The 12,306-nt window shown below is 37.5% G+C and overlaps 1 protein-coding gene across 1 annotated transcript in view; it reads left to right on the plus strand.

Annotated features, from left to right (window-relative positions):
- The window catches only part of PTPN5 (protein tyrosine phosphatase non-receptor type 5), a 67,945-nt gene that overhangs the window by 24,642 nt on the left and 30,997 nt on the right, over positions 1 to 12,306 (plus strand). The window contains exons 5-9 of the mRNA XM_063289369.1: positions 2,644 to 2,882; positions 4,990 to 5,179; positions 8,028 to 8,112; positions 11,303 to 11,382; positions 11,913 to 12,050. Coding sequence (XP_063145439.1) covers positions 2,644 to 2,882; positions 4,990 to 5,179; positions 8,028 to 8,112; positions 11,303 to 11,382; positions 11,913 to 12,050 — 732 coding nt within the window. The remainder of the gene's footprint in view (positions 1 to 2,643; positions 2,883 to 4,989; positions 5,180 to 8,027; positions 8,113 to 11,302; positions 11,383 to 11,912; positions 12,051 to 12,306) is intronic.

Genomic DNA, 12,306 nt, shown 5'->3' on the forward strand with positions numbered 1-12,306 from the left:
CCTTATATTTCAAGTAACAAAACTCCCATTCCTCTCAATTTTCTTGAGAATTCCACAATATGCAAGGCAATATATTTTCTTAAATTGCCCAGAGAATATTGCAACTTAATAACATCTTATCTGCTGTGGATGCCCCAAGAAACCAGTGTTTGGGGAATGGCTACCCAATTCCTAACTCTGCTCCCTCCTTTCTTGCAGCCTCCCCCTGTCTATGCTCCACCCTACCAGGCTCACCATCATTAACTACATAAAATGAATTCAAGGAGGCTCATGATTAAAGCTAGATTGACAGCATTGCCAAAAGTTGTTCCACCAAGTGCAAGGGTTTTTTTCATTAAGTTTATATGAATAAAATTACAACCTGAGTTTTAGGAATGCTAAAAGTTAAGCCAACTACAGATTACTTTAGTTTTGCTTTTTAAAACATATTTATGTGTTATACTTAATTTAAGACATCATCAAAGAGGAAGAAGGCTTCCTTATAAAAACAATTCCACCTGTGTCAGATTATGTTCTGAAAGGATTCACATTTAACAATGATAAACATCACAAAAGTGTTAGGGAGTTAAAAGTGCTTTATATGTTAAAAACAGTAATAACTACATCAGAGAAATAATTTCCCTCTGAGTAATATTGGTTCTCACCAAAAACATTTTTGTAGGTAAACTTTAGGAAAAGCAATAAAAATCAAGGCAACTTTTAATCTAGATCTAAACAATGGCGGGATAATAAATAGAATGTTTTTCTACAAGACATTCACAATTAGGCTGTTTTTGTAGTAACTACAAATGTAATACAGTATAATTCTTCACTGATTTCAGTGGCCCAGTTACTGTGCAGAGCAATTATATAAGGTGTAAAAGGGAGAAGCTGTGGGTATACATAATGACTGCTGGTTTCTTATGGCCGTACCGTGTGTCTGCTGTATATCCAGAGTCACATGTAAGAAATAGAATATGGTACTAAGTTAAATGAGGTCATTGTTTACAATAAATCTGAGTGTTAATTTGGTCATGTAATTGCTTCCTTGTTGCAATAGCATTCACTTCATTTAGCATCAAATCGGGAAGGACTGCATTATCGTGAAGGGTTAGGAAGTATTTACAGTAGAGCCTGAACGCCCTTTAACAGCTATGAATTCTTCCAAAGCACACTTTAGGGGAAGGGAGAGATTACTCACAGAATCCCCAATACTTCCCCGATGACCACTGCCAAATTGTTAGGGTAGGGGACCACTGAATTAAAGCTGATAAGCATTTATCGCAGAGTTCACCTTCAGTGTATATCCCAAGTACAATTCTATTTACTTTTCATTTCTCTTTACTAGATGGAGCTGAGTGTTAAATATGATTCTGAGCATATAAGCAAAATATCCCCATTCAGCTTTTGAAAGAAATTCCAGGGGAATAATAATAATAATAATAATAATAATAATAATAATAATAATAATAATAATAATAATAATGTGAATGGATGCCTAAAAAGAAGAAAAAACTTGATAATGAAATCAGAAAAAAAACAAACCTGTGGCCAGGAAATAGGGAGCTGATCTTTTTCTCTCAAACTAAGGGTACAGTAGTACATATTTTTTTAATGCAGAGTGATTTTTATATAAATAAAAAAGAGGAAATGGAACATGGGTATCAGCATTCAGGAAGCAGTGACATATCTTCCTCTACCCAGCAGCCTGCTGAGCTGTGGGGAAAAGTCAGCAGGGCAGCATGGACCCACACAAAAAGAGGTCAAGGGAGTTCATGCACATCTTTGAAAGATGGCAATAATTTTTCCAAGGTCTGCCTATCCTTATCCTTTTTCCTTATTAAACAGAGTCTTGTCCTTGATGCCAGGTTTTGGATGGAGACAGAATAATTCTTGACAGAATTGCAAGTTGTTTGAATGTTACATTTCTTGCAAGATGAGCCAGTTTGGTCTAGTGGTTAAGGTGCTGGGCTAGAAACCAGGAGACTGAGTTCTAGTCCCACCTTAGGCATGAAAGCTGGCTGGGTGACCTTGGGCCAGTCACTCTCTTTCACCCCTGCTCACCTCACAGGGTGGTTGTTGTGGGGAAAATAGGAGGAGGAAGGAGTATTAGGTATGTTCGCTGCCTTGAGTTATTTATAAAAATAATAAAGGCAGGATAAAAATTAAATAAATAAATAAATAAGATGCTTACACACATATTTCTTTAGCCCTTTGCTCCTTTTTGGTTCTACTGGTCTTTGCAGATTTTTGAAATAATATAAAAGCCAGTTTATCAGAGATAAAAAATGGAATAGGCCACCAGGAAGCCCTCTTTCAGGCAACCTTCATCTCATTGGGGGAAAATTGTTCTCAGAATCCAAGAACGGTTCCTGCTGGTGCCCTAGATCTTATGTGGTGATTGTGCAACTCATGACAGTGGATCACTATATAAAATAAGCGTAAGCATCTCTACATATTTTCCTGGGTCTCCACTGTATTCAGTGGTGATTGTTCTGAGAAACCACTAGGCATAAAGCTTTCCACATTGGGTGCAAAAATATAACAGACATTTCTCTTGTGATATACAGAGCCACTGCAAAGCATTTTCCTGTTCTCTTCAACACAATCCATTGGCTTTCTATCCAGAAAGCATTAAATGCAGTATAGTTTATTTTCCTATAGGTTTGGCGTCTTGTGAAAGCACCTCCAGATCCCCCATTTCCCCTCCAAGAGGACAGACGACAGTCTGTAAGCCGCCAACCATCGTTCACTTATTCTGAATGGACAGAAGACAAAAATGATGATGACTTCCTTGATTTAGATCCTGTACCAGAGTCACCAGTTTTTGACTGTGTGATGGATATAAAAGTAGAAACAGATCCAGCAACTCTCACAGTTAAATCTGTAGGGCTGCAGGAAAGGTAAGGTAGCATGTAAAGAAATGCAAGCAGATGGTCACAGGCAGGGAAAGCTTAGGCATGATGAATCAATCACCGTAAATTGGGCCAACTACATGTATTTTCTTTCCTAAAAAGCATCCCCCCATCAGCTCAATAATTAATTAATCTCCCATTAATATTTATGAATATACTCTATGAAACCCTGTTACGGATTTCTATAACTGTATTAATCTTGTTAAAGTGTTGAATTTTCTGGCTATTGAACAAAAGTAAATCTAGCCTGGAAGAAAATGATCCATTCCTTATTCATAGAGTTGATTTGCCACTGATACTGTTCCTGCAGGTTTTGGGTTGTTTTGATAATTAGTGGCAACAAAAGATTGCTTTGAAAGCAAGAATATGTGTTTTGGGAGGATTATTTAACCCTATCCTCACACTGACTTTCTCAGATATTATAGTCATTCCTCTGCCACTCCAGACCTTACAGTTACCTTCTTGGGAATGCAGTAGAAAAAGCAGCGCATATTGCACTCATACCTCTGTTTTCTTGATGAGATGGATGATCCAGGAAAAGGCTTAGGGAGGGTTATCATCTTCTAGGCCTCTGTGTCTCTGTAATGGTATGTGAGAAAGACCTTGGGAGATGGGGTAAACAGATGCTGCCTAGGGAATGGTCAGATAAGAGAGGGCACAGCCCTCAGCTGCATAATGGGCAGAGAAAGAGGCTCAGAAGGGACCCTCCCTAACTTCTCAGACTGTAAAGGAGATGGCAGGAGATCTGTACTTTCAGACTCTGTTAATGCAGCCTTACAGTAAAGTCAAATTAGCTCATCTGGTCGTGTTTCCTGTCTGGTCTGGTCTGCCTGGTAAGGCTGACATCAATCTTGCAAGTCTGAAATATTTCTCTTCCCATTATGCAGGTGTGAGCTATGCCCTCTCTTATCTGACCATTCCCTAGGCAGCATCTCTTCACCTTGTTTCTCAAGGTCTTTCTTACATACCATTACAGTCCCTAATCTTCAAGGCAGATCAGCTCAAAGAAATCTTAGAAAAGGGAAAAACGGTAATTCTGCTTGTAGATTTAAAGCCTTAGACAAAATTTTGAGATAAATTATGTAAATTATTAAGGTGTCAATAACTGACATTCTTCTACAATGTGCATCCTTGTGGGGGGAGATGGGTGGTGTTAAAATTTTGATAGATAAATAAATATATAAAATAATATGTAAATAAGCTTTCCCTGATCTGCCCTCCAGGTGTGTGGATCCCCATTCTCATAAATGCTAGTCAACATAGCATTAGATTAATCTTGTTTGTTTATCAAATCAAAGTATTTGTTTTAGCTACAACATTTTTCTAGTTGCATCAAACTCCCTATTATTTCAGCATTCTCCAGTCAGAAGGATAATGTAATACAGGTAGTCCTTGCTTAGCGGCCACTTGTTCAGTGACTGTTTGAAGTTACAATGGCACTGAACAAGGAGACTTACAATGGGTCCTTGAAGTTGCAGCTGTCACAGCATCCCCGCAGTCACATGATCACGATTCAGGTGCTTGGCAACCAGTGCACAATTACGATAGTCACAGCATCCCGCACTCACATCATCGCTATTTGCTACCTTCACTGTCAGCTTCCAACAAGCAAAATCAGTGGGGAAGCTGGCAGAAAGTTGCAGGTCACAGTCATGTGACATTGTGCTTAATAACCGCACATGATTCACTTAATAACTGCAACTGGAACTGCCATTGTAAGTCGGCGGGGTCATGTGATTTCTCACTTTACAACCAAGTTGCTTAATGACAGAATTTCTGGTCCCAATTATGGTCATTAACTGAGGACTACCTGTATACTTTTTGGTGACCACTAGATGTATTTGACTACAGTTCCCAGCCAGTCTGGTTGTACCTTATTGGCTGGATGTATGTGAAGGGAAATGTAATACAATACAGTACATCTAGAAGGCTGAAAAGATGTATGAAGCTATATCTTGAATTTTTCGTGTTATCTAGATCTTAGGCTGAATTTCAAGCAGCCATTGGACAATAGGTTGCCCCAAACAAATAGGGAAAGTGTGAGATTCATGCTGATTTGTTTCATAGCCATTAACAGTTTCCTCTGTATGTCCAGGCGAGGTTCAAATGTTTCGCTCACACTGGACATGTGTACTCCAGGCTGTTCTGAACAAGGCTTTGGTTATATCATGTCTCCAAGGGACCAGTCAGCTCAAGAATATCTCCAGACAGCATCAAATATTCTCAGAGAGGAGGAGCTGCACCAGAAAGCTTTAGATTCTTTTGTTCTCCAGGCAGAATTTTTTGTAAGTATTTTGATGTACCTTTTTTCTATAGAAGAGTTTATGGCAGTATTGCCCATACTGCAGCACTTCAGTTAAATTAGAGTTTTCACAATGCTAGTTAACAGACCTGGCCAAAAGGGAATTTTGGAAATTGTAGTTTAATATATCTGACTCATTTGTCAATAAATATCCTGCCAGATTACACACGTATCCAAAAATACAAACAAATTGTAAAAGTATTTGTTATGGCATGCAAAACAGTTCTACCTGGATGAAGGATTGGCCTAATTTACATCTGTCCATGTTGATTAAAATAAATATGATTTCTTACATTTGTATACAAAGGCAGTGAACTGAAGAAAAGTATAGTAATCTTCAGTAAAATTATCTTCAATAATTTAGAACAAAACCATCTTAAAAGTTTTTAGTAATTCCATTAAGCCTTGGGATAAATCTGGTTGGAACAGATGTTTCTGGTGCCCTGAACTTAGATTTTGGAAACAACCTTCCTTTTAGGACAGTATTCAGCATGCACTTTTAACTTGCTGCTTAAATCAGTCCCTATATTTTGAATGTTTCAAATATGTATCTCTCAGCTATGGCCTGTCCTCCTTTCATCATCAATAGGGAGGAACCATGAACAAATTTAGGAGACATGAGCTTGGTAATGTGAAACAGCTCTAAAAGGAAGCAGAAGCAAACATTCCTTTCTGTATTTCATAAATATACAACAACAAGAAGCCTCTACAACAACATTCAGCATTTTCATCTCTCAGAATCAGATTTTTATTTATTTGTTGAAGAATGGGGGAATATAGTAAGTTCTGAAAGAATGGAAAGGTGACTTGAAGGCTAGAAAAAGTGGCTGAAGATTTCCTGGTAATGTAGTTTCCTATGTTTAATTTCACTATATTTGCTTTTTGTTCTACCTCTATTCCCCATCCCTGAACGGGGATGTGTGTGTCCTACTACAGCAGTGTTTCTCAGCCTTGGCAACTTCAAGCTGTGTGGACTTCAGTTCCCAGAATTTCCCAGCCACACAGCTTGAAGTTGCCAAGGTTAAGAAACACTGTAGTACAGTGTTTCCAACTACGGTAGTTCTTAGGCATGACCATGGTGGCTGGAGAATCCTGGGAGCTGAAGTATACAAATCTGGAATTTACTCAGGTTGGGAAAAAAAAACTGTTCTACAGTATATAATTTTAATATATTCTCTGAATATAGTATCATCCATCCATAAAGGTTGAAGTATTAAAGTCTCTGTGACTTAGAGATGATCAATTGCACAGAAAAAATAGCTCCATATTCTTGCACCTGTTCTTTCTGAAATGTTGCTGGTTTCTGTACCACAGTGGTTTCCAGCCTCATTTGTATTATCACCAGATGGGACTTCAGCGTCATCAAAACATATACACTCATTTATAAATATCATACAGTCATCTAACTAAAATAAATTCATCCGTTTTACTTGTATAGTGGTGCTTTTGATGACTTGCCTTCCCCTTGGCCTTATCTTGAGTAATGACGTTCATAAAATTAACGTAAGATTTATTTGATAAGCCAGAAGTATAGGGTTTTTTTTTAAATCTTTAACAGAGGACTAACTTTATAGTTTGAGCCCTTATAGGGTTATCCAGTGACCAACTAAATTCTTAGAAAGTGCAAGTAGAACAAATGTTAGTAGAACAAATATTAGACTCAGGCTCATAGCAAGACTCAGCCATGGAAATTCACTCTCTCTCAGTGCAGTGTGCTACCCAGGAATGTTATGATAAAATAAAGGGAGAGCCCCAATGTAAGCTGTCCTTTCTTCCTGGAGAAATTATAGAATATAAATTTAAAAAAATCAAATGAAAACACAATATTATAGTTTAATCCCATTCATACTAAAGTAAAATAAAAAATGGCATTAAATATATCTCACAGCTCCATCACACTTCCTTTACCATTTGAGTTGGCAGCCTCTTAAACACCGCACACACACTCCAACTCACTGGCTCCTCTGAGTCCCAAAGTTGACAACAGCAAATAGAAACGAGTTGCTGGAAAAATGTATCATGCAGTATGATCTCCATAAGGTAATAATAGGCTAGATACAGACGAATGACAACAGGGAAGAAATACCCAATTCTTCCACCAGGTTCAAACCTTGAACTTCTTATATGCTTAATTCCAGATTATTTGGGACTAACTAGGATATGGCTTTCTGTTCCTGGTCTTCCCTCATACTGTGCTGCTGCTATTCCTACTCTAATGCCAAGTCCAACCTCCTGTTACTTCATTATGACATTGACTATTAATTCTCCTTTGTTGGCAATTAGGAGCTTGTTATCAAATGGGTGAGTGTTCCTTTCTCAGAAGGCATCAGCAGCCCTCTCCAAGAAAGTTGAGTAAATACTGCCACTGCCTTCTCTCCTTCCCCTCCTAGAAAAATTGCAAAGACAAAACAAAAACAAAAACCAAACAACAAAGCAACTATAGATAGTGTTGACACCCAATTATAGTCAGCAGGGAAGCAAAGCTTTGGATTGTTGATTTCAATTCATCAAACAGAGGTTTCATAAGCAGTCAGAATGTTTTGTTAGTTTAGAGTCCAAAACAAATCTTGTCACAGTGCCTATTTGTGAGCTCCATAGCATATTATTCCAACATTAGTTCATACTGGGGATTATTGATTGAATCCGTTCTCACAAGGATTATAATATTCTTTTTTAAAAAATCCACACAATCCACCCATAATCACTTTTTAAGTTAAAAGCTATTAGGACCTTATTATGTCTTGGAGTGAATTTCTTGTTGCTAATAATTCCTGTTCAACATTTAATGGAATTAATAATCTTAATAATTTTTATGATGTATCTTTGAACAGGAAATCCCAATGAACTTTGTTGATCCAAAGGAATATGACATTCCAGGTTTGGTCCGAAAGAATCGCTACAAAACAATTCTCCCAAGTAAGCACATAGTAATCCAGTTTTTAGTATAGAAGCAGTTTGAACTGTGTGTTAATTTATTTGTTTGTGAATTTGCAAAGAGTTTTAAACTTGATGGGATTTGCTTGCGGGTTATGATAGCTGTTTCCAAATGTCAGGCAAGATCACTGAGTTGCAGAAGCATTTCTGGGCTGTTCACAAAATTCCCAAAAGAATATGGTTTAGGGTCAGCAATGCAGTACTAGGCAGTAACTATGAATCTCCCAAATTGAATTTTGTGTAATGTCAGTTTCCTTAAGGACTTGTAAGATCTTGAGAGGTAAATTGGTCAAAATCTTCTGAGATTTTACAATTTTGTGCAATTTTGATTAACTTTTAGAATTTCTGTTTTGGCAGCATCCAGGTTATTGTGTGAGATCACATTATGAGGCATAAAAAGGTTGTTGTTTCCTGATATGGAAAATTATGGTTAAAATGTTATGTTGGATGTTTGTATTTTACTATTTATTTGCTCTCAATAATTTGTTCTGGTTGTTGTTTTAACAAAATGGACTAAAATTATATTAACTGTTAAAAATGCTTCCTGAAATGTGTTTTTCTTCTGATTTGAAATACATTTGTGCACTGAAACATTCAATCTGTCTGAACAGGCCAATGGATGTACTTTGTAAAAAGATACAATTCAGTGATAGAAAGGATGTAATTCAGAAGTCAAGTATATACTTTACAGTGGAAGATATTGCATTCAATCCCTAGCATGTCTAGAGAGGGTTAGGAAGGATTTGAGTCTAAAATCTTGCAGATGCTTGCAAAATCTGTAGCCCACATGTAAGTAACCCGTGATCCTAGAGTCAGCAGTGTCCTTTACCCAAATTTTAATACCTCAGGCAGGAATATGTTTCACCTTAGGCAAAATGGAAGTATGAGCAAAAGATGGAAGGGGGTAGCAAAAAGAGAGGAGGGATGCCAAAGAGTGAAGGGAATGAAAGAAAAAGAGACTAGACTTGCAGAGAGGAGAGACTGAAAGGGATGCCAGAATGAGGGAGGAGATAGAAATAAGAAAAGAGAGTCTGCAAAGGTTGGCTGTGCCACCCACTGCAAGTTTTGGCTTTGCAGCTATGGCATTCCTGATAGACTCATCCTCCCAAAATTCAGCTATTAACAGGGTGAAAAAAATCAGCCATTGATGGAAAATATTAGTATAGATAGCCCTGAGCTAGATTGAAGAATGAGAGTAAGGAAGAATCTTATATCCAAAAGTTTCATTTTCCTCTAAATTCCAGTGTGGAAGTTGAAGGGGGGAAAAAAGCTCTATAGAATCAGCTCTCTTCAATCTGGTCTTCACCAGTGATATTAAACTAATTCCCAGGATCTTTAACCAGCTCAGAAATCTTCTTTATTTGGAAGGTACCCAGTTGGGATAGTCTGCTGTAATTTTACAGAATTTTTCAAAAGTCATTTTATCCTAGAGATGAATGAACTACTTTGCTATTCACAGGAATAAGAAAGGAAATAGGTCCTCTACTCTTCTTAAATGCTGTAACCAGCCAGGCTTTGATCAGTTTCACAGTAAACAGGGAAGGTGGGTGGGAAGGCTGTCTACTTGATAGAAAAGCATGAGATACTTTCCTCCAGTAATGGCTACTGTGTTCCATTGCCTTGTTCCTCTTCTGGTGTCCTCTTTTGTACATGTGGGAAAGGATATGTGTGAGAATGAAATGTAGCAGCAACAGAAGAGTTACCCAAGAGCCTAGAGTAACCAGAGATTGAACTATTTGTGTGCAAAACTTGTGACTTTCTACCTTTAATACAATGGGTTCACTTTCTAAATTTATTTGATACGTAGAGTTCCTTTGTGACTCATTTGCAAACCAAAAACTGAAGCATCAGAAAGGTTTGGTATGAAGTGGTTCACCCTTAACTAACAGATGATAATGATGATGATTTTGCTGTTTATTTTCCTCTTTTCTCCCCCAGCTTATATACAGATGAAGAATTTAATGGAGACACCTCCATTCAATTTATGCTTAATCATAATTGGGAGCTAGGGTAGATGGTAATGGTGCCCTATAGTGATGTTCTTTATAAAACAAGAATGATTTAACTAAAATATGAGTAAAGGAGATAACATGATTTGTCTAGTGGCTTTCCCAGTCTGGTGCCTTTCAGGTCTGTTCCTTCATAACTGGAAGGTCCTGAGTTGGAAAAGGCTGGCATATATTTATGAGGATTTGCTGTATTTTATTTCTGTAGCACATTTTCAGTCACTTTACTGTTGCAACACCATTCTTAAAAACAGTTCTCAAATAGAAAAGTTGCCCACAAAACAGGATATGTTGTTCTGAAAATAAATAAAATAAAATAAAATATCTAAAGTTGTCTAAAACAAATGTTCATTCCAGCTAGAACTGAAAGGTAAATAGGCACTTAACTTAATGATCAGTTGCTTGCAACACTACAGTTAATTGCAGTTAGTGAGAGAAATGATAATAGTCTTTAATTCAGCTAATGTATATTTCTTTTGCAGATTTACAGATTTGTTGTGGGTAATTTCTTTTAAGCCTTTTGTCTCAAAAATTCCACCCTAACCATATGAAAATGGTTGATTTCAGAGGGCTCAAAAATAGGTTTACTGCTCAGGAGCAGCACAATATTAAATCCTATAGAATTATAGTAGATCTCTGCTTCTGCCCTGGTATGCGGACCAGACTACGTGCAACAATAATAATGCTCAGTTCTGCCGTAAGAAAGCATAGTGGATTGTGAAAAGTGTGGCAGCACTCCGCTTCTCCAGCACTGCTATAGGTTGTTCACTGCCACAAAATGTGGTAAAAGCTGTGGACTTCAATGGTTTCAAAAGGGAATTAGAAGTTTATGGTAGGTCTCTTAACAGGTACTAGTAATACTATCTAAATACAACCCTAAGGCTGTATCCCACTGAATATTAGCTGTGGGTGAGCAAAAGCAATGAAGGGCTTTTATGGGACACCTGGATTGCCACAGTGGGAAGGAGAATTCTGGATTAGGTAGATCTTCAGCGAGAACCATCAGGGTCGCTGTTCTGTTCTTCAAATCAAACATTTGGCCATATCCCAGAATTCCAGATCGAGGGTACGTTGTCTAATATTTTTGTGCAATTCACGCTAGAAGAGAGAGAAACTTTTTTTTTCTTCCAATCTATAACTCGTCATTGTTGCTTTCCATTTTCCAGATCCTCACAGCAGAGTGTGCCTTACCTCAGATGATCAAGATGATCCCCTTAGTTCTTACATTAATGCTAATTACATCAGGGTAAGACTGGCTGTTCCACAGAGTTTTCTGTATAAGTGGTTTTGCTGGGCCTCAATTATTTTTGAATAGTTATAGAATTCCACTGACTACCATTTTAGCCCTTCCAACAGAAGGGCTGATAGAAACACATACTTAAATCTCAGAGTTGTAAAATATGCATGCAGTGATTTAAAGTATGGCTTGCTAGCAGTATCTAACGGTGAATGACAGTCATCTTTGCTGTCTCTACCATAACCTTTAGAATCCAGCAAGTCCCCAAAATGGGATGCCAGATGAAGCCCTACCAAATGAATTTTGGCTTAATGATACATCTTGCATAGCATAAATTGCTCCTATTGCCATAGCAACCATTGCTTCTTGTATAAATCAGAGTTGTGCCTCTTGTGCTTAGGTTATTTGTATCACTGCATGTGAAAAATGAGTGTGAGCATATTTCTTTCTAATTTACTAAACAGCTTCTGAGTGAAAACTGGAGGACTGAGATATACGTACGTTTCAGCACTCATGAACCTTGTTTGTTTGTTTGCTAGGGCTATAGAGGAGAAGAAAAGGTGTACATTGCTACTCAGGGACCCATAGTTAATACTGTCAGTGATTTCTGGAGAATGGTATGGCAGGAGCATTCTCCAATCATTGTCATGATTACCAATATAGAAGAGATGAATGAGGTAATGCTGAATCTCTATTTTATATTTTCTATCCTGTTTTGCGCCTCCAGTGTATTCCTGAATAAAACGTTATTCCATTCATAAAACTAGTTTTATTTGTAAGTAACATCAGCACTGTAGCCAAGGTAAGGTTGGAATATAGTATAAAGGTTTGATGAACAAAAAATACATACTTGAGCCTCTCCCAAAGTATATTTCCTATTCTTGTTTTGGACTAAAACCTCCCTTCTGAAAATGTTTCTGTTGCACGTGGATA

The sequence above is a fragment of the Candoia aspera genome, chromosome 1 (assembly GCF_035149785.1).
Source record: "Candoia aspera isolate rCanAsp1 chromosome 1, rCanAsp1.hap2, whole genome shotgun sequence".
In the NCBI taxonomy this organism is placed as follows: domain Eukaryota; kingdom Metazoa; phylum Chordata; class Lepidosauria; order Squamata; family Boidae; genus Candoia; species Candoia aspera.